Source organism: Panthera leo, chromosome A3 (assembly GCF_018350215.1).
Source record: "Panthera leo isolate Ple1 chromosome A3, P.leo_Ple1_pat1.1, whole genome shotgun sequence".
Classification (NCBI taxonomy): domain Eukaryota; kingdom Metazoa; phylum Chordata; class Mammalia; order Carnivora; family Felidae; genus Panthera; species Panthera leo.
The window spans coordinates 45884915-45906822 of record NC_056681.1 but is presented as its reverse complement, the minus strand read 5'-3'; the positions used below and the strand labels follow the sequence as shown (position 1 = coordinate 45906822).

Below are 21908 nucleotides of genomic sequence, written 5' to 3'. Positions count from 1 at the left end.
AATTTACATCTCTCTGTTCTACCTACTCCTTTGGACTCAGAGATAGTTACTTTTCAACTCCAAGAGCTTTCAAAAGGCATACTTTACAGATTCTAAGGGAAAGTATCTTTAAAAAGGGATGGGAGTGGATTATGAAATAAACAAAATAAATATTGAGGTTTATTAAATAATTGCTGGTTAAATAAAAACTCTGTTCCTGTGGCTGCAAATATTTTCTTATGTTCTTTGAGATCAGTTATAAACACGCAACAGGCATTATACCTACTTTTCTCATTATGGGATCATTTCAGAGCCATACCTTCTAAAGACAGAGCACTTTCTCATGGAAACATGACTTTTGTTTAATTCATTCTGCTGCAGCAAAAAACTTGTAACTGCATTAGGACTTTATAAAGAATAGTAACAGAAGTCTCAAGAGTCCAAATTACATTGCTCTCAATGGACCTGAAAAATTCACTGAAGTGTAGGTACTTTCCTAAATTAGTGATACAAATAAAAACTGAACAATGTACTTGAAATCAAAAGTTGCTATGATAAATTGAAAATTGATGCAAACTATAATTCTGCATCCCCTAGGACCACAGATTTGCACCTACAAACATTTTGTTCTCTTTGCCATTTATTCATACATATGATACTTGGTTACTATCCATCAAATTTACCTCCTAAACATTGGAGAGCAGGGATTTTCAACCCCACCTCCTATTCTATCTGCATATAAAGGGTTGTACTATGTTTAAAAGTTTTTTCAGTTTGGAAAACTGTATAGACAAATCTTTCCAAAAATTCCCTAGCTAAAAATGATAAAACAGCAGAGCATGTGCCCTATTTTTCCAACTATCAGTCTTTCCATGTTTTATGCCCCACTTCTTCTTTGATAAGGTCCCATTATATTTCCACAATACATCAGGATTTGTACTGCATCCTTTCTGTCTGGTGCTGATTCAGGTCTCTGTTCCCTTCTTGCCATGTGGCCCAGATTCCTCTTACATTTGCTGTTTCAGGGGCCAAAGTTCTCATGGCCCGGTAGCATCTGCCAGTCCACAGCACCTCTAAGGACAGTCCCCTCTTCCCACAAATCCCCCAGGGAAACCTATTTTAATGAACTCAAGAGCACTGAATCAACCTATCAGGTAACTAACTTGTTCCATCTGCTAATGTATTGCTTCCCAGCACTGAGCTTGATGCTGCCCACCTAAATTTAGGAGAACTTTCTATTCACTTCCCCGCTGTGCACAATTTCATCTCAGCTCAACTGACGATCATCTGGGGTTATCTGAAGGAGGTGGAGGTCATGGGATATCTTTCAGGTCTCTGGGATATGTTTCCATGTTAATAGCACATCTCATTTTCCATTCTTTTCTTCTTTTCTTCTGTATCCCCACTTACATTCCTTCAAATTCCCCTCGTCACATTACCATTTGCCTGAAAGTGCCACCACTACCTTTTTGTTTTTTTAAACAGGCTTCCTTCTTTCAGTGGTCTCCAGGATTATATAAAAATTCTTGGTTACAGAACTGAACAGACATTTAAGATCTGCTGGCCCAGCTTCCACATGTTAGAGTTGAAAAAATGGGTACAGAGAGTTACATAAATTGTTTGAGTTCACCCTCAGGACTACAAGTCACAGTCTTTTCTCTTCTCCTATTTTTTCCAGGATATGGGTTTCCTTTTATTATTTCTTAAGCGTTTATTTATTTTTTAGAGAGAGTGGGGAAGGGGCAGAGAGAGAGGGAGACAGAGGATCCGAAGCAGGCTCCAGGCTCTGTGCTGACAGCAGAGAGCCCAGAGTGGGGCTTGAACTCACGAACTGTGAGATCATGACCTGAGCCAAAGTCAGACACTTAACTGACTGAGCCATCCAGGTGCCCCTATGGGTTTCCTTTTTAGATGTTTTTTTACAAAAAGGTATGCAGGAACTCTTATTTATATTCAACTAATACATATTAACAAGTAAGACACTCTGGTTGATAAAAAATGGGAAAAGCTACAGACTGTCCTCCAGGAGCCTGAAGGTCCTGCCCTGCCCAGAGTGGCTGTCACAATGCTCAGTAGGAATCGAATGAGGGCTCAAATATTTGTTCTCTTCAAATTTTATCCCTCGTAGGCACATATACCCTAATGACTGAATTTCCAACAAGAATCACATCTTTAAATAGTGACATTGTATCTTCAGAGTGCCTCTGCTATTAAACAGAAATGCTCCTGGGAAGGTATAACACAGGATAGAACCAATACCACATTAGCTCTCACATAGTTGTTCATGGTCCAGAAGAGAGCAAGTTGAAAAATACAGAATTAATTTTCAGTCAAGGGAGAAGTCCCAGTGCTTACTGAGTGCTTAAAGAATAGGGAGGTGTTCCTCAAAGCTTACTGAGTGCTTATTATGTGCCACATTGTGGCCCAGATACTGACAGCACTGAAATAGTAAGATGAGGAGCCCACAATGAGGTGGAAAAACAGACATGTAAGCAATGACAACACTATGAAGGAAGTGCTTACTGAGATAATTACGGCCCAGACCTAAGGCAGGATAGAGAGAGAGAGGGCTTCTAGTTGAAGAAGATAGGAAATGATGTGATGCTTTCAAGAAAATATAGCAGTCAGCATGTTTAAAACTTGGATGCATGTGAGTGAGTGTATTAGTGTGTAAGAGAAAGAATGTGCACATGATTGGAAGATAAAAGATGGAGAGGGACAGTGGGAAGACATGGGAGTGGAGGGAATATTGCATAAGAGATGGGGGGAAATGGAGGAGACAGGTGCGGGGAGAGCAGAGCGTGGGCAGAGAGTGAGCAGAGATGGGAGGCAGAGATGGGGAGAGAGGAAGGAGGTGAAGGGAGGCAGTAGGGAAGAAAAAATGTGCACATGTCTGTATATTTGTGTGAGACAGAAATGAGAAAGGACATGTGTGTGTTAAGGGTCATAAGGTTGAGCTGCAGGGTGGTATGCAGGCAGACGCCAGCATCTGGGCTTTATCCTGAAAGGCTGAGCAAGCACTCAAGGATTTCAGGCAGATGAGAGATATCATCAGATGGGGACTCTCCCTGAATGCCCTGACATACCAGCCTCATGCCTGGCACTTGAATGGGGAAGGCTGAAACAGATGCCATGCTCCACACATGTCCCTGGGACCCTTTTGGGTGCTCCTAAGTCTCAACATTCCTGTCTCTGTGCCTAAGGAGCCTGTGGTTAATTTCTCCTCCCCCCCCCCCCCATCTCTTTGTCATCAGCCTTTAATCAGTGATGCTCAGGAGCCATGTCTGCATATTCCAAATGCTCAGAACCATTTGCCAGGGTTTCCCTGTAAGTTAAGTTCCAGATGCTGACTATGGTAGTTGGCTTGATAATACACCCTTTTCCATGGGGGTTGTTGGGGGAGGTGGGATGATGGCGTCCCGTGGTGGCGGCGGCGAGGCCTGTTGGGCGGTTGCCCGTTGGGCCTACAGCAGCACGGCAGCTTTGGGGCTGGCGCCCTTGCGGGGCCCTTAAGGCGTCAGTGTTGAGGTGGCGGCTTGCGGCCCCTGGTCCCCCACCTCGCTCGCCCCCACCCTGTCCAGGTACCTAGGGCGTTGCCGGCGCGGAGGTTTAAAGACCCTTTGGGGGGTCGCCCATCCGCTTCGGGTCAGGGTGGTCAGGCCTGTGGGGAGTTGTGGAGGCTGGTTTAAAAAAAAAAAAAAAAAAAAAAAATATATATATATATATATACACACACACACACACACACAATTTATATATGTACACACATATATACATATATGTATATAAAACATACATTTGTGTATATATATAAAACATATATTTGTATATATATATAAACATATATATGTATATATACACTAGTATATACATATCCAAATATATATATATATCCAAATATATATATATATATATATATATATATTTGGATATGTATATACTAGTGTATATATACCCTTTTCCAGCTACCTGTCCTTCCCTGTTTCACCTCCCCACTTGCCTCCTGACATCCCATGCACTTCCCAGATGAACCACTTACATTTGAATCCTTGTCTCAGGGTCCACTTCAGGAGAACCCAACCTGAGATAAGCACAAAGGGCACCAAAACACCTGCTTTAAGGCCCAACTGGGGCTCTTCGACAAGCACCAACGCAGGGAGGGGGAGTAGAGGCAGGAAGGGGGAGAGAAGGACACAATCTTCACAGTACTACTAATATTTATATTCTTGAACTGAGCTTAGTTGGCCTCTTTATCTGACAAGTAGCAATATAGCCACAACACCGTGTTTTCAAAATGACATGACAAATCAACATCCTTAAAAGCCCTGAAAATTATCATAGGACCCCAAAGTAGTATAATTCATAAAATCAGTTTAAAATAAAAAAATTCATAAAATATGTTTGCCTTTATCCCATTTAAAAAGATTTTAATATTATATAATAAATAGTCTTAAAGTCTTACAAAAAGGGAGAAATTCACTTAATACAACTTGGGCCAAATCCCCACTTCTCACATACTGCCTCATTTCGTTTCACTTTCTGGAACTCTACCAATTATTAGTCCATTTGCATCAACTATATTCTATTCAAGGGGAAATACCCCTAGCATTGTGGGGTGTGTGGGCAATATGCTTCCCCAGAACACCTTTCTCCTAAGACTTACATGTGGTCAGTCAGTGGAGGTAAAGATCTGCTACCTGAGTGGGGCAGACTCCAGCCTTCCTAAGGCTACCACTGGATACCAAGATGAAATGAAGAGGAGGAAAGGAATGGGAAGACAGCACGGCAAACATTCCCCACTCTGAATCTCTGCTTACTGTACAGCTTGCTGAGGTAAGTGGTGTCACTGGCTGGAGTTTCAAAGATTGCTGCCTGCATTCAGCTTTGGACTCAGGGTGACTCCCAATGGTGCTCCCATCTTTCCCAACTGTAGCTACATGATCTGCTCTTCTGTGCCATCACAGACTGTTCTCTAAAGGCATTCCTTATCCATTTCAAAATGCTCTCAATATAAAAGTATGGATTCTCCCTTTCAAATTCCTCCCTCTCACATTTGGCTATATCATCAAATCAATAATTAAGTAAAAAAGCATCAATGTGAAAATAAAAGGAAAACTTCTATTATTTCCTTTTTTCTATTGGGAAGGCAAAATTCCCTGCTTTGTCCATCACTTTTACTTTCTCTGTAAAATCTCTGAACAGCAAAGAGATTTACAATGTTTATAATAATTACTTTTTGAATGTTAAGTATTCTACTTGAAAACTAAGAAAGAAAAAAAAAACTGTAGTGCTGTAGCTAAAATGTGCTATTGTTTGAGCACATCTACTTCCAGATCTTGGTTTCTAAATACCCTTCCCCACTAAAAGGAACCACAGCTCCTTGGAAAAGAGGCTAATTCCATGTCTGAGGCAGCGGTGTACAAAGTAAACCTGGAACATGTTGTGCCCCAAAGCAAAGAAGTCTCAGGATTAATGAGGTCAGGCCAAAAGGACACAGAAGCCAATTTGAAGAGACACTCCCAAGCAAAATTTGGAGAAATACAAACAACAAAAATAATAACTACAGTAATTGATAATATACTAAGTAAAAATTTGTAAGTCTATGGTGATACTTAAAAAAAGAGAAAGAGGAGAGAAAAGAAAGAAAGCTCTTCTTTACAGAACAATTTAAGCTAATAAAGAGGAAGATTAAATTAGAAAATCCCCATTCCACAACCTCCACCACACTGATTCAAGCATCACTAACAGATCCTAAAACCACTAAGTAAAAGGCTATTTAGAAACAAGATGTTCCCAAGATGTCAAACTATCACTCCACAGATTATATGCTCAGTTGCAAATGGAAGAAAAGGTCCTTATAAGAGAGATCTAGAGCTTGCCATCTTAAGCAATGCATCAAACTCAACCTCACTCAGGTCAGACCACCTGACATCACGACTCATAAGCCTCCTGATGGGATACAGTAGGATGTATGTAACCTCAGCTGTGATTATTTAAATTTAACCAATTAAAATTAACAAAATTAAAAGTTCAGTCCTTAGTGTCACAGCCACATTTTAAGTGCTCAGTAGTCATGTGTGGCTAGTGGCTACTAAATTAGCACCAGTATAGATCGGGAACATTTCTATCACTACAGAAAGTTCTATTGGGCAGTGCTGGTCTAATCCAAAATTTCCAAATTATACCTCAAAGAAATAACCAAATTCTGAATGTGAGTCATTATACAGGCAACCAAATTGCCTTCTTCAAAAAGCCAGTGTCATGAAAAAAAAAAAAAAAAAAAGGAAGAGTGGTAGGACACTAAATTTGATTTAGAGACCAAAAAACCAAAATAGCAAATGTAATGTGAACCCTAGTTGGCTCCTGGTCTGGAAAAATAAAGAAAATTTTGGGAGGAACTGGGGAAATTTAAATATCAGATAGATATTAAGTGGTATTATGAAATCATTATTAATTTTCTTGGGTGTGATAATAGTAGTGTGATTGTGTAGGAGACTGTGTTCTTAGGAGATCCACACTTAAGTATTTAGGGGAGAACTGTTATGGTGTCCACAGCATACTTTCAACAGCTCAGGAAAAAATGTACACACACACACACACACACACACACAAAGCAAATATACCAAAATATTTACAACTACTGTATCTGGGTACAGAATATGTGAGTTATCTTAGTCCATTCAGGCTGCTATAACAAAATATCCCTGACTGGGTGGCTTATAAACATCAGAAATGTACTGCTCACAATTCTGGAGGCTGGAAAGTCCAAGATCAAGGTACCAGTGTGGTCACCTTCTGGTGAGGGCCTCTTTCCTCATTCAGAGCCAGTACCTTCTCACTGCATCCTTACCTGGTAGAAGTGCTCCAGAGCCTGTTTTAGAAGGCACTAATCTCATCCATGAGAGCTCCACCCTCATGACGCAAGCCCCTCTCAAAGGCCCCTGGTATGAACACCATCACATTTGGTTAGGATTTGGTTAGGGTTAGGATTTCAAGATACGAATTTCAGGACACAAACATTCAGACCACTGCATAGTATTTTCATTTTCCTGTGTACCTGAAATAAAGCCTCAGTGGGGGAAATTGCTAGAGGAAAAAAAAAGTAATTAAAGGCAACTTCTTCTATAACCAGTATTTTGTTGGGTTAACATGAGCAACAACCCTTGGCCAGCACAACTGCTTAGAGAAAAAAGGCCTAGCCCTCCTCACTGGGCATAATCTGTAGAGGAGAAGGTTGCCCAGCACCTTAAAGGAACGAGATGCCATAATCAGAGAGGGCTGCAGAAAGCAGTTGCTCTGGGTCGCACAGATGAGGAGTATGAAGGTGAATTCCGTGGGGCCAGTTCTACCCTCAGTGTTTCCCAACACACTGCCTGATGGGAACAGAGGAGCCGAGGGAAAAAACCCGTTAAAGAAGGAAACGGTCTCTGGAGAGAACCCTAATGCTGCTCAAATTCAGTCATGAAGCCACCAAATACCACGTGCCAGGTAGTGACTAGTGCCCATGTCTGTTAAAAGTTAATTATTTGTGCAGTATAACAAAGTACAGATATTCCATTAATTCCTCAACTAAAGTAGAATCTAAGAAAATTCAATTTCAAGTTCCCTGATCAAAATTTGGCCACATGGTAAATCACAGAGAAAATGAGCAATTCTCTTATGGATGAACAACTGAACATTAATGACCACCACTGATCTGAAACTTAGTGCTCGTTACTTCCTTCCAATTTTAGCAAAAGAAAGAGAGATAAAGAGAAATATAGTGAAAAACAAGATGTTACCTTTAGTTCCTGAAGCTTCTCTGTATTTGTAGTAAAGTGTCCAACATGAGCTTGGACATGCTCAAATCGCTTTAAATATTCTTGGTTTCGAGTACGAGCCTTCTTTCCTGATTCACATATTTCCTTCAGATATCTCTTTAGTTTCACATACTTCAGCTTAACTCTAGAAAAATAAAAGCAGATTTTTAAATTATGAAGTTAGACATTAACAAATCAAAGAAAGAGATTTTTCTCAAACAAAATTGTTAATGAGACAATGTATTCTGAGATACTTTACCTAACTAAACACTGAAAGCTAAAGAGCAGAATGTACACACATTTTTAGAAGAAATTAATGCAACATCACTGAGTATCACATCCAGGCATAACTCTCCTGAGAAATGTATACAAGACTACATTATAACATTCACACAATAAAGATTTATATGGATTTCTTTCTCAATATTAAATGTGGTTTCAAGAGCGGTGGCTATGTGGCCATGGTCGGATGAATAGTCCATTAGCATTCTTTTTATGACAGACAATTTCAGAACTATCTGCTCATATGGAAATAGAATCAAACTACAAACCACAATCCATAAACATTGAGAAATTCTAAAATTTAAAATACCCAAAAAGTTCTCCTTTAGATAATATTAAAATTTTATTAGGAACTGCAACAACCTACTATATTTTAAAATATTTTATGATAATATATAGGCTGTGACTCTACTCAAATTGTGAACAAAACCTTTAGAGACTCTCATCCAAAGTGTAAAACAAAAGGCACACATTGGGGTGCTTGGGTGGCTCACTCAGTTGAGCGTCCAACTCTTGATTTTGACTCAGGTCATGATCCCGAGATCGAGGAGATTGAGCCCCGTGTCGGGCTCCACCCTGGGCATGGAGCCTGCTAAAGATTCTTTCTCTGTCTCCCTCTGCCCCTCTCCCCTGCTCCAGTGTACTTTCTCTCAAAAAATGAATGAGTGAATGAATGAATAATGAATAAACAAATAAATGAAAAGGCACACTGAATGGCTCAAGTTGTGCAGCCCACTCTTCCCACAGAACCAACCCTGCATGTTCTAGCTCTTTCTTCTTCACAAATTTTACATCATAAGAGTACGTGATATGAAGCATTTCTATTGTTAGTTCAATAAAATAATTCAACATTTTTATTATCTAATAATTCAAGTATATATTTTAATTCAAGTATAGTTAACACACTATGTAGTATTAGTTTCAGGAGTATAATTCTATACATTACTCAGTGCTCACAATTTTCATGTTCTTCTATCAAGGAAAACTAAGATGAAAAGCACAAAAAAGTTCACCCTTAAAAACAGATTCGCAAACATGCTGCAGATATTAAAAATTAATCAGCAACTACTGGCACAAAAACAGACACTCATATCAATGGAACAGAATAGGGAACCCAGAAATGGACCCACAAACGTATGGCCAACTAATCTTTGACAAAGCAGGAAAGAATAGCCAATGGAATAAAGACAGTCTCTTCAGCAAGTGGTGCTGGGAAAACTGGACAATGAGATGCAGAAAAATGAACCTGGACCACTTTCTTACACCAGACACAAAAATAAACTCAAAATGGGTGAAAGACCTCAATGTCAGACAGGAAGCCATCAAAATCCTCAAGGAGAAAGCAGGCAAAAACTTCTTTCAACTTGGCCGCAGCAACTTCTTACGCAACATGCCACTGGAGGCAAGAGAAACTAAAGCAAAATGAAATATTGGGACCTCATCAAAACAAAAATCTTCTGCACAGCGAAGGAAACAATCAGCAAAACTAAAAGGCAACCAATGGAATGGGAGAAGATACTTGCAAATGACATATCAGATAGAGGTTAGTATCCAAAATCTATAAAGAACTTCTCAAACTCAACAAATAGTCCAGTGAAGAAATGGGCAAAACACATGAATAGACACTTCTCCAAAGAAGACATCCAGATGGCCAACCGACACATGAAAAAATGCTCAATGTCACTCATCATCAGGGAAATACAAATCAAAACCACAATGAGATACCACCTTGCACCTGTCAGAATGGCTAACATTAACAACTCAGGCAACAACAGATGTTGGCAAGGATGTGGAGAAAGGATCTTTTTTGCATTGCTAGTGAGAATGCAAACTGGTGCAGCCACTCTGGAAAACAGTATGGAGGTTCCTCAAAAAATTAAAAATAGAACTACCCTATGACCCAGCAATTGCACTAGTAGGCATTTATCCGAGGGACACAGGTATGGTGCTTTGAAGCACCCCAATGTTTATAGCAGCATTATCGACAATAGCCTAAGTACAGAAAGAGCCCAATGTCCATTGATGGATGAATGGATAAAAAAGTGTATGTATGTGTGTGTGTGTGTGTATATATATATATATATATATATATATATGTATATATGTATATATGTATATATGTATACATATACACATATATACATATATATATATATATACACACACACATACATACACACACACACACACAATGAAGTATTACTCAGCAATCAAAAAGAATGAAATCTTGTCATTTGCAACTACGTGGATGGAACTAGAGGGCATTATGCTAAGCAAAATTAGAGAAAGACAAATATCATATGACTTCACTCATATGAGGACTTTAAGATACAAAACAGATGAATATAAGGGAAAGGAAGCAAAAATAATATAAAAACAGGGAGGGAGACAAAACATAAGAGACTCTTAAATATGGAGAACAGAGGTTTACTGGAGGGGTTGTGGGAGGGGGGATGGGCTAAATGGGTAAGGGGCATTAAGGAAACTACACCTAAATCATTGTTGCACTATATGCTAACTTAGATGTAAATTTAAAAAATAAAATAAATTTTAAAAAAAGAAATAAGGAAATGGAAAAAAATTCATTAGCAATAGACCTTAAACCTCTACACCTAAGCCAAAAATTTTCAAGAAATTCTTTATAATGCTAATAATTTTGTGCTTTTGACCTTGGTTGGCTGTCCCCATTTTTCCTTCTGAAACAAAAAAAACTTAAAACTGGTTTTATTGTTGCCCATGTCTGCCACTTTCAGCGCTGAGCAACAATAATGGAGGTGGAACCTAACATACTGTCTTCCACATGCAGGCACCTGGTGAAGTTGCTGGTGGTGGCCAGTGTCCAGCTGGAGTACATACAATAGTAACCATGCCTTCTCCACCCAAAGTCTAGTTTCATTCCTGCCCACATGAACCTTCAGAGCTCACCACTTCAGTCATCCACCCACTCGTGCAGTCATTCATATGTGCAGTACTGTGAATAGGAAAGCCACTCACTAGTCAACAGGGAAAACAAAAAATTAGATGAGTCCAATGCAGTGTGATAAATGCTAAGAGGGAAAACTGCCAGGGACTCTTACAGAGTGGGCAATCTGACCCAGTTGAAGGGGTCAGGAAGGCCTTCCCAACAGAAATTAATTTTTAGTTTAGACATGAAGGGTGGGTGAGAATTAAACCCAAAACTGGGGAAAGCAAGGGTGAGAAGATGAGGGGAAACACTCAGTCAGGGGAAATAGTATGTTGGAAAGCTTAAAGGCAATAATTAAGAAGAATAACAGTAATACTGATTTTAAAAATAGCAACAAATAATAAATTATTGACTCTTACACAGGGCCAGATACTGCTTTAAGGCTCTGTTAAGTCCTCATAGCTACCATTATCCCCATTTGACAGATAAAGGAATGGAGGTACAGAATGTTGAAGTAATTATCCTAATGGCACATGGCTAACTGCTGGTGGGGCTCAGACTGAACAGAAGTCCCTGGTAACAAAACCCACCTGCTTACACGATACTACGAAAGTCCTTGTCATGCTTCAGACACTGAAGATTCTGTGTAACATGTTAGTGGAGGCTGATGAAAGAGGGTGATGATGAAAATGAACCAGGGGAAGATAATGGAGGGTCTGGTAAGCTGTTGTTCCGGATACTTCTCAGGCCCTCCTTACATCCTCCTGGCCCAGCATTTCCTCTCCAGCCATGGTAGCACCTGGTATCTTGCTTTTCCAGGGCTGCTTCTCTGTGTTTGCAGCATGGATGTGAGAAGGAGTTAACACCTCCCTGGTGGCCCTGTCCAATGTGGGATTACGGATAGGTAAATGGCCCCCCTTCCTTCTCTTGAGTGAACACTTGTGAGGAGCAGAGAGGCAATCTACATGGCTCCTCTGAAGATCTAAAAGGGTGGAGCCCCAGGTGCCCACAGCAGTGACCAGCTCCTATTTCATTCTTCCCAGCCCTGCTTGCCAGTTTTATGTGACCACTTCCTAAAATAAACTACCATCTACATACAAACCCTTATCTCAGACTCTGCCTTCTCGGGGGGGAAACCAGGTTGAAACAGCCATGTTAGACAGTTTGGATTTTATCCTGTTGGGCAGTCAAAGAAAGGATATTTTTTAGCAAATCATACCCTCTGTCTTCTAGGAAACAAGAGGGGAACAGACTCAGCAAACTGACAGCTTGCTAAAAGTCTCCAGTCTCTTCTTACCTCCCCCTTCCCATCACCATTATGCCAGGAAGCCGCCCCCAAACAGGCTGCAGGAAAAGTCTACACTCCATTGGCCACCCTCTTGGCTGCAGTCTAGAAAACTGGCAGCTGCCACAGATGCTCTCAGACTTGGGCCCACTTCTGAGGCCATGGCATCCATAACACTGCTATTCCTTACACTATTTTACTGGCTTCTTGTCTCTTCTAGAACTACTGGGGACATATCAATGTCCACCATGACTGGTATCCTTGGAAGTACACTCAATCCTAAAACCAAAGAATAATTTTGCATAGGAGGAAATAAATGGACCTGATGGGTGATTTGGTTTTAAATCTCTCTTCTGGATGAGGTGTTTTCATTTCTCACTCATCTTATGATGTGGCTAAATCACAAAATTAATGCTATCATAGCCAGAAATTTTTCATATGAATAATATTGGAGGTAATACCACACATTTGGCTTAAGGATGAAGTTCAATTTACATAAAATAGAATTAAAAATATTAAAAGTTGGCTCTTCAGATTAAGTAACCTGGAAAGGACAACATTTATATTATCCATTGCTCATAATAATTTTCACAGGCATTGTCAAATATCCATGAACAAATGAGACATCACATAACCCTGCCTTCAACAGTTTGTTGAAAGGTCAGCTATAGTCATTATGCCTTAATCATTACACAGGCTCAATGTGTTTAAATTGTGATCAAAAAGATAAAGACTATGATGCATCTTATTCCTCAGACATTTAAGCAAAATAGATTCTGAAATACCACGAATACCAAATAGCGAAAATAAAATCATCTTACACAAAATTTAGCCAAATTTATTCCTACATTTGATAGTGATTATATTAAATTTCAGTATTTACTTGAAATGATTACATATTAGACATAAGAGAATGGTAAAAGTACTGCAATTATGTTATCTGTAACATACATTAGGGTTACACTTTTTTGATTAACATATGCCAATTGGTTTAAAAACTGTTCCCACTATCACATCTTACCTGCATACATCAGACTGATTATATTCATAAAGTTTCTTTTCCAGGTCCAGTCTCTTTTTTTCACTATAAAATAGAAAGAAAACACTTTATGAATAAATTACACTGATAAGTAATAAGCAGCTGGATTTAGAACATGATCTCTTTTGAAATTACACCTTTGTGAGAATGCATCTCTGGACTCTCTAAGAAGCAGAAAATGCCAGCTGATTGAAACTCAAGTCACAAAAACATTTGGTAGTCACCATGGGAGTCTAGAAAGCAAAACGATACCAATATGAAGTAAAAAGAACAAGATTTTCAAAGTAAATGGGGGAAATGCACTAAGAAAAGACTGGAAGGTAGATTCATTCATTCAATAAGAATTTCTTGAGTTCCATGATGAGCCAGGCACTGTTCTAGTCCTGAAGACTAACATGGGGAACAAGACAACCAAGGCCTCTGCTGTCAAGCAGCTGACATTCTAGTCCTCACCTGGACCATTGTTTTAATGTTTATTTATTTATTTTGATAGAGAGAGAGAGAGAGAGAGAGAGAGAGAGAGAGAGAAGGGGAGGGGCAGAGAGAGAGAGGGAAAAAGAGAATCCCAAGCAGGCTTTGCACATGTCAGCATGGAGTTCAAACGTGGGCTTGAACCCACGAACCATGAAATCATGACCTAGGCCAAAACCGAGTTGGAGGCTTAACCACTGAGCCACCCAAGTGCCCTGAATTTGTTTTTGTATTTGTTTTTTTTTGAGAGAGAGAGAAGTGGGGAAGGACAGACAATAAGAAACATGAATACATAAAATATAATATGGCCAGATTTCTCTGGACAGTGGCATATGCATGATAGGGGTCCCGCCAGGTCAAGACACCACACTTCCACAAATCCACCTTGGAGTGAAGATTGGTGGCTTGCTCTACTCCCAACCAGACTTGGGTAGAGCCATGTCTCTGAAAAGTAGGCCCAACCCCATTCACATTTAATAAAGATCAAGTCCCCTAACACAATTACTTCAAATTTGGAGGAATTTCTTTCTATATCTTTGTAACATCATGATCTGTCACTGACTGCCATTCCATAGAGCTACTCCACTAAAGATTTATTAGCTTGTGTTGTTCAGGTGACTGCTGGCAGTAAGCTAGAGGACAGACCTTACTCTGCACACCTATATGCCCAAGCCTGATAAGAGGAAGGGAAACTGGGCAGCAGACAAGGTGGCAATAGCCAAAGCCAAGGGGCTACGGGGTAAAGCTGCTGAACAGGACTAGCCATCCCAATCCCAGAAAGAGCCCTTGGGGGGTTTGACCATGGGGGGTTCTGTTCTACCACCAACATACCAGCTTCCACTGAAGCCAAATTGCTAATCTAAATTAATACTAACTAAAGGCCAAAAGAGAAATCACATAATGTCTGCAAGAAAAATGCCAAGAAAAAAAAAAAAAAAAAGACTGTGAATCAAAGACATATCCAAACAGAAGATGACCTCAGGTGGCCTGCTAAGGGAAAGGGGCTGAGCCCACATTCCATTTTGGAACTCTTAATTATTAGTTTCCGTTTTCCTTCAGATATATTTTCCCTTCTAAAAAAAAAATCTCAAAAGTTACTCTGTTAGTTGCATTATAAGTAAATTTCTTTGCTTAGCATAATCTAGAATGGAAACTTCCATTTAACCAAATTCTGTTAATGGGAAAATGGGGTCCAAAATCCAAACACTGAATCTTGGCTTGGGCAACACAATCTATCTTTTTTTTTTTAATGTTTATTTATTTTTGAGAGAGAGACAAAGCATGAGTGAGGGAGGAGCAGAGAGAGAGGGAGACACAGAATCCAAAGCAGAGTCCAGGCTCTGAGCTGTCAGCACAGAGCCCAAGGTGGGGCTCAAACCCACAAACCATGAGATCATGACCTGAGCCGAAATTGGACGCTTAACTGACTGAGCCACCCAGGCACCCCACAATCTATTCCTTAATTGGGGTATGCCCATGCCTAAAAAGGAAAAAAAAGATTACAAGGAAAAAATTCAGAGACACCATTTTTTTAAGTAGTAGCTCCACACAGATCTTTACTTTCTCATCTTCTAAGAGTGAACTTAGAAAAGAAATGAAGGAAATATGATATAAGTGCTTCCATGTTAGAAATTTTTATTAGTTGCTTTTTCCTCTTCTAAGATTTCATGCTCAACACTTAGCTCATATAGAATGAATGACTGGACAGTCAGCTAGCTGTCACTAAATTACAAAGACAGAAAGACCCTAAGTGTATCTATGACCTTGTGCCCCTGATGTCATGCTTCATTTCTATGCTATTTTTGTCAAGAAACGAGATCAGAGTCTGGTCATGAGGAACCATCAGATGGACCCAGCTTGAGGATCACCCTCTGGAATGAAAGTTGTACTCTATGAAACTTTCAGGAACACAAGACAGGGAATGACTAAGGAATAGCTCCAGACTGGATCTGGGGAGACTAAAGAGACATGGCAACATGGGTGCACAGATGGGAGCCTGGACCATTAAAGGAAAAACACAGCCTTGGGACAGTTGGCAAAATGGACACATGGTGAAATTTTATTGGAGTCTGGGTACTGGTATCAATCAGTGTTGATTTTCTTACTGGGAGAGTTATAGGGTAATCATGTAAGGGAGCATCCCTTTTTGGAAATAGACAATTTTTAGGAGTAATGGGGCATCATTTCTGTAGTTCTCAAATGGTTCAGAAAAGACTAATGATTTTAAACAGGTTGATAGACAAAATAGAAAAAAATGGAATACAATGTTAAGAGTTGGGGAATCTGGGTGAGGGGAATACTAGACACCTGCAACTTTTTTTGTAAGCTTGAATTTAATTCAAAATAATTTTGAGGTGCCTGGGTGGCTCAGTCAGTTAAGTGTCCGACATCAGCTCAGGTCATGATCTCACAGTCCAGGGGTTCAAGACCCACATCAGGCTCTATGCTGAGAGCAGAGAGCCTGGAGCCTGCTTTGGATTCTGTGTCTCCCTCTTTCTCTCTGCCTCTCTCTCTCTCTCTCTCTCTCAAAAATAAATAAACATTAAAAAAATTAAAAATAAAAATAATTTTAAAAATTCACCTATGACCTCTAGTGAAAAAGGACCACAGCCTTTTTGGGAATCCATCATCTCCCGTGCAGCAAGTTCTTTTTAATCACAAAGATAAAACTTCTTTGTTCCTGCTCTGTCTTTAGTACATACAGACATCTGCAGGTTACACTTCTCTATTATGACACTTCATATGGTGAAAAATCACACTTTCTGGCCTTACGCTCCAGACAACATAATGCTAGTCTCATTAACTCTTAATCACAGGCCCTTTCCCCAACCTCCTCACCACACTGCAGAGCTTCAGAATGCTGTCCTTCATTTCTAGTTTAAATTTAAGATGTAAAACAAAACATCTCCCTCAATAAAAAGCCACAGAGGGACGCCTGGGTGGCTCAGTCAGTTAAGCATCTGACTACGGCTCAGGTCATGATCTCACGGTTTGTGGGTTTGTGCCCGTGTCGGGCTCTGTGCTGACAGCTCAGAGCCGGGAGCCTGCTTCGGATTCTGTGTCCCTTTCTCTCTGCCCCCCCCCCTCTTTTGCTCTTTCTCTTTCAAAAACAAATAAACATTAAAAAAATTTTTGTTTAAGCCAGAGAAAGGTTTACAGGGAGCATCTCTTGCAACCCTTACATACTAAATCTTTATTTCAGAATATCTGAAACACCAGCCCTGGGATGTGTATCCATAGCCTATGGTTTCCGTCACCTGCACCCCTCACCTGGACCATTGTTTTAATGTTTGTTTATTTTGAGAGAGAGAGAGAGAGCGCAGGGGAGGGGCAGAGAGAGAGGGGAAAGAGAGAATCCCAAGCAGGCTCTGCACTGTCAGCACGGAGCCCAATGCAGGGCTTGAACCCATGAACCATGAGATCATGACCTAGGCCAAAACCGAGTTGGAGGCTTAACCACTGAGCAACCCAGGTGCTCTGTTTTTTGTTTTTGTTTTTGTTTTTGTTTTTTGAGAGAGAGAGCTCACACAGGAGGGGAGGGGCAGAGGGAGAGAATCCTAAGCAGGCTGCAGGTTCAGCACAGAGCCCCAAGATGGAGATTGATACTACAACTGTGATATCATGACCTGAGCCAAAATCAAGAGTCAGATGCTCAATCAGCTGAGCCACCCAGGTGCCCCTGGACCATTCAAAGGTTAACACAGCTGGGTGGTCTTTACAGCAGAGCCACATGGTTCCCTTTTCTCCTTTTAAGCCACTTTTTATTCTGTTTTTGCCTCAACACCAACTTCAGCTTTACTCAACTAATACCTTAGAATCAATTTCTGGACCATTATGATATCTCACTCTGAATCAATACTGGCATTGAAAGAACTGGGGCTGGTTAATGGGCCTTTTAAAGGGATGTTTTTATATAATTATAAGAGTCAATTCCACTCACATGTTTCTACCGTGCTCGTGGCACTACACACACGGTAATGAGTCACTCCAGCAGGCTCTTTAAGATTCTATGACTGGGGCGCCTGGGTGGCGCAGTCGGTTAAGCGTCCGACTTCAGCCAGGTCACGATCTCGCGGTCCGTGAGTTCGAGCCCCGCGTCAGGCTCTGGGCTGATGGCTCGGAGCCTGGAGCCTGTTTCCGATTCTGTGTCTCCCTCTCTCTCTGCCCCTCCCCCGTTCATGCTCTGTCTCTCTCTGTCCCAAAAATAAATAAAAAACGTTGAAAAAAAAAAAATTAAAAAAAAAAAAAAAAAGATTCTATGACTGATTTCACCACAGTGCAGAGAAAACACCATATACAAAGAGGAAAAAATTAAGACTATATAAGTACACCTACATGTGACTACAGCTGAGACAATCTGGGCTAGAAATATACCACTTACAAGAGAAAGGCCCAGTTATTAGAGCTAACACCACAATGTCCCAGCTCTAAGGAGGCCAGAAAAGGGCAAGTTTTGTGTTTTTTTTTTTTAATCTCCCACCTCCAGGAAATTTCTGGACTGATAAAGCAGCTGTGATGATCCAGGGATGCAGATTTTAAAAGGACTCTGAAGTTTTACAATCCTTGCAGTCACTGAAATTGGTTAAAAACCAAAACTAAACAAAAAGCAAGTACACTCAAACAGTCAAATAGGATACAAACAATGATATTCATTACTTGTTGCTTTGCAAAACTACAGATTCCTTTTTTTTTTAATGTTTATTTATTTTTCAGAGAGAGAGACAGAGAGCGCACGGGGGAGGGGCAGAGAGAGAGGGAGACACAGAATCTGAAGCAGGCTCCAGGCTCTGAGCTGTCAGCACAGAGCCCAATGCAGGGCTTGAACTCACAGATCACAAGATCATGACCTGAGCCATAGTCAGATGCTTACCTGACTGAGCTACCCAGGCACCCTGCAAAACTACAGATTTCAACTTTTTTAGTATGAAGCTAGTTACTAGAGAAAAAAAAAAACCTATGGTTTTACCTTACATATAATTCAATGCTCTTCATTTCTGGTGAAGAACTAAGGTTCAGAGAAGCTGAACAAACTACTCAAGGTCACACAACTGTTCCTAGAGTAGAAACCAACTTTCCACATGTCTACTGCAGTTTCTCTGTATTCAAAGTTATTTGCCTCTGTGCTTACTATGCATTGGAGATAGTTATGGACTTTTAAAATGAAATATGAATACACACTGCAACAGATTTGTACTAAGTAAAAAAATAAATTTAAAACCTCCAAATGCAGAACCGTGAATAGGCTATAAAATCTGATTTGAATTCCTTATATAATTTCAACAGCCTCACCTTGCTTAACAGTTAAAACATTAAGTGTTAAACATAAAGTGAGTACTAATCATTACAGTTATTATACCATAAGGACTATAAGCAGCCAGGTGTTCCTAGCATGGAAGCAAAAATGATAACTCACAATGAACTTAGTTCAAAAAGAATGCCACTTGAACCAGTAACATTTTAAAATTAGAAGCTGGGCTAAGAGGGGTGCCCGGGTGGCTCAGCTGGTTAAGTGTGCTGACAGCTCAGAGTCTGCTTCAGATTCTGTGTCCCCCACTCTGTCTCTTAAAAATAAACATTAAAAAAAAAAGAAGTTGGGCTAAGAGATAACGGAAGGCCTTAGATAACTAAGCTATTCTTCTGGCAAAACAGAGTCAAAAAGCACTTTGGGTGCACTAATGTGCAGACCAGTGTCTTGTCTTTTAACTATAAGGTGTGTGCAAACATTTAATACTGTCTTTGAAATATCATACTGTTCACTTTTCCTGGTTGACTAAAAATGGTCATGATTTAGTGACAATGGGTGGCTACAGTGTTGTATATAAAACATTCATAACAGCTGCACCCTGGATGGTTGACTTTGGGATTTCTGCCATTCACTCAACAAACATTTGTCAAGTTCCTCCTCCACCTCAGCTACTCTATTATCAGCTAAAGATCCAGCTAGATATGGTTCCTGTCCTCTTGGAATTCTGCATCTCAGCAGGGAGCGAGTTACTTAAGCCACTTGTCTACAGTGCTACAAAAATATAGAGATCACATAATTTAGAGAATGGGTTGATCAATACTTGCCACATGGAAAGCACTGCAGGAAGTGATATTTTTTTTTAAGTTGGAGGTGAGGAGGTCCCCAGAGTGGGTGAGTGGCAATATGTCAGAAAGAAAAATAGGATATAGAAAAGGACTGAGAGATAAAATATGGTGAGGACAATTATGGAGGCCTGTTGTGGATGCTCTATAAATATTTGACAAGAATTAAATCTAGGATAAGATGAATATAATTCCTTTTCATAACCACTTACTCCTGCCTTTACATGTAATTATTGTTGTCATTTTAGAATTGTCACACACAAAGCTCTCCTCTTCACTGAAATGATTTTGTAACTTTTAACATTCATTAAACGCTTTGTTTATCAAGTGATCCAAATATCTATTTCCTTTCTTGTCAACTAATGAGATTTCCAACTCCAATTAATTTAGCAGCTAAATAATAGTTCCAACAACTTATCTTTTATGTGGTTATTTATAGTAAATTGCTTTATAATTTTCTCTCTGTGCTCTCAGATCTAGCTGTTTTCAGTGGCTCTCATCTTTCATGTCTTAATCAAAGTATGATGAACCCTCTGGAAGCTGGACTTCTGCTGTAAATTTCACCTCTGCTGGAAATCTGGCCAGCCTTCGTTCCTCCCCAAAATGCTTCCTGCATTTAAATGTTTCCTGCATATGTTTCTCACACACACACACAAACACACACACACACTCCCCGCCTGCGTTCCTGGACTTGTCATCATTGATGCAGTGCAGCTGTCAGGGTGGGATGACAATTTGAAGAGAGACAGGGGAGGAGGCGTGTAGAAGGGGAGTAGAGAAATTCACAAAGCGTGACTGAGAGTGACAGGCAGAAGAATCCCACTCTCACTTCTAGGCACATGCAGTGATGCGGCCGCATCTTCCGGCAGAGACCTCCAATAAAGGCAGTGGGCCACGGTATTTGGTAAACTTTGTCCTCCAGGCCCCACCAGAAACTTGGGGCGGGGGGGGGGGGGGCGTCGCGGGCGGATCCGGGCCCTGGGAAACACGGCGCGGGGAGTGGCAGGGAACAGGGGTTAGGGCACCAGCTAACCCTCGGCCGGGCCCACTCCCCGCCCCCGCCCCGGGTAGGCCGTACCTGTCCCGCAGCCCGTGCTGGAGGCGGCCCAGCCTCTCGTAGTAGTCGGGGCTCGCCAGGGGCGCTGAGGATGAGAAGGCCGGGTGCATGCCACCGCCGCCGCGCTCCCTCTGCAACGCCAAGGGACTGTCGGGTGGCTGGGTTGTCCCAGGCGACGGCCCCACCATGCACCGCGGGTAAACAGGGCCTAGGCCGCCGCACAGGGGGCGGGGCGGAGGTCTGCAGGGGCGGGGCGCCGTGGATGGGCGGGACAGAGGGCCGCGGGGGGGCGGGACGGCGTGGAGGGGCGGGGGAGAGGGTGGGGTAGGAGGCGGGGCCTCTTTTAAGGCTGCGCAGGTCGGCTCCGAAGGGACTGGCCTGTGTCCAGGCAGGACGCGGCGTGGCCGCGGTGCCTTGGCCTCTCCGCCCGAAGTCTGCAGTCTCCCTTTCCTCTCACCCTTCAGAATTCTCCTGAGACAGACCGTAGCCCACCCCGAGGCAAGGAGCCCCTGTAAGGGACAAGTGAGAAGTGGTCCTGACTACTAACCCCCCACCTTGATAGAGGCTGGGAGGGTGGGGGCACCGCTGGGCGGGAGCACTTTACTTGATCTTTTTTTTTTTTTTTTTAATATTTATTTATTTTTGAGAGAGAACGCGCGCGCGCATGAGTGGGGGAGGGGCGGACAGAGGCGGACAGAGGATCCACAGCCGGCTCTGCACTAACAGCGAAGAGCTCCGTACGCTCTTCTTGTGGAACTCACAAACCCTGAGATCATGGCCTGAGACCAAGCCGGATGATGCTTAACCAACTGAGCCACCCAGGCGCCTCTCACTTGATCATTTTTGCCTTTGGCATCAGACTGCATGAATTTTCCAAAGCTCATTCTCTCCTTCCTCCCCCAGCTGTCCCTCCCTTCTTTCAGGATTTCTGAGTTCCAGGCACTGTGGTAAACTTGTTTTCCTACCACACTTAAAAGCAGAAAAAAACACTACAAAAAAGACAA

General features: G+C 41.3%; 1 protein-coding gene across 2 annotated transcripts in view; it reads right to left on the bottom strand.

Annotated features, from left to right (window-relative positions):
• Nucleotides 1-21128, bottom strand: part of KIZ (kizuna centrosomal protein) — a 144249-nt gene extending 123121 nt beyond the window's left edge. Inside the window, exons 1-3 of one of the 2 annotated variants that reach the window (XM_042931755.1) lie at nucleotides 20926-21128; nucleotides 13272-13334; nucleotides 7761-7923 (exon numbers count right to left, since the gene is read on the bottom strand). In XM_042931755.1, the coding sequence (XP_042787689.1) occupies nucleotides 7761-7923; nucleotides 13272-13334; nucleotides 20926-21092 (393 nt within the window). In that variant the 5' untranslated portion in view covers nucleotides 21093-21128. The remainder of the gene's footprint in view (nucleotides 1-7760; nucleotides 7924-13271; nucleotides 13335-20925) is intronic. The other variant, XM_042931756.1, reaches the window with a different exon arrangement.
• Between the last annotated feature and the right edge of the window lie 780 nt (nucleotides 21129-21908).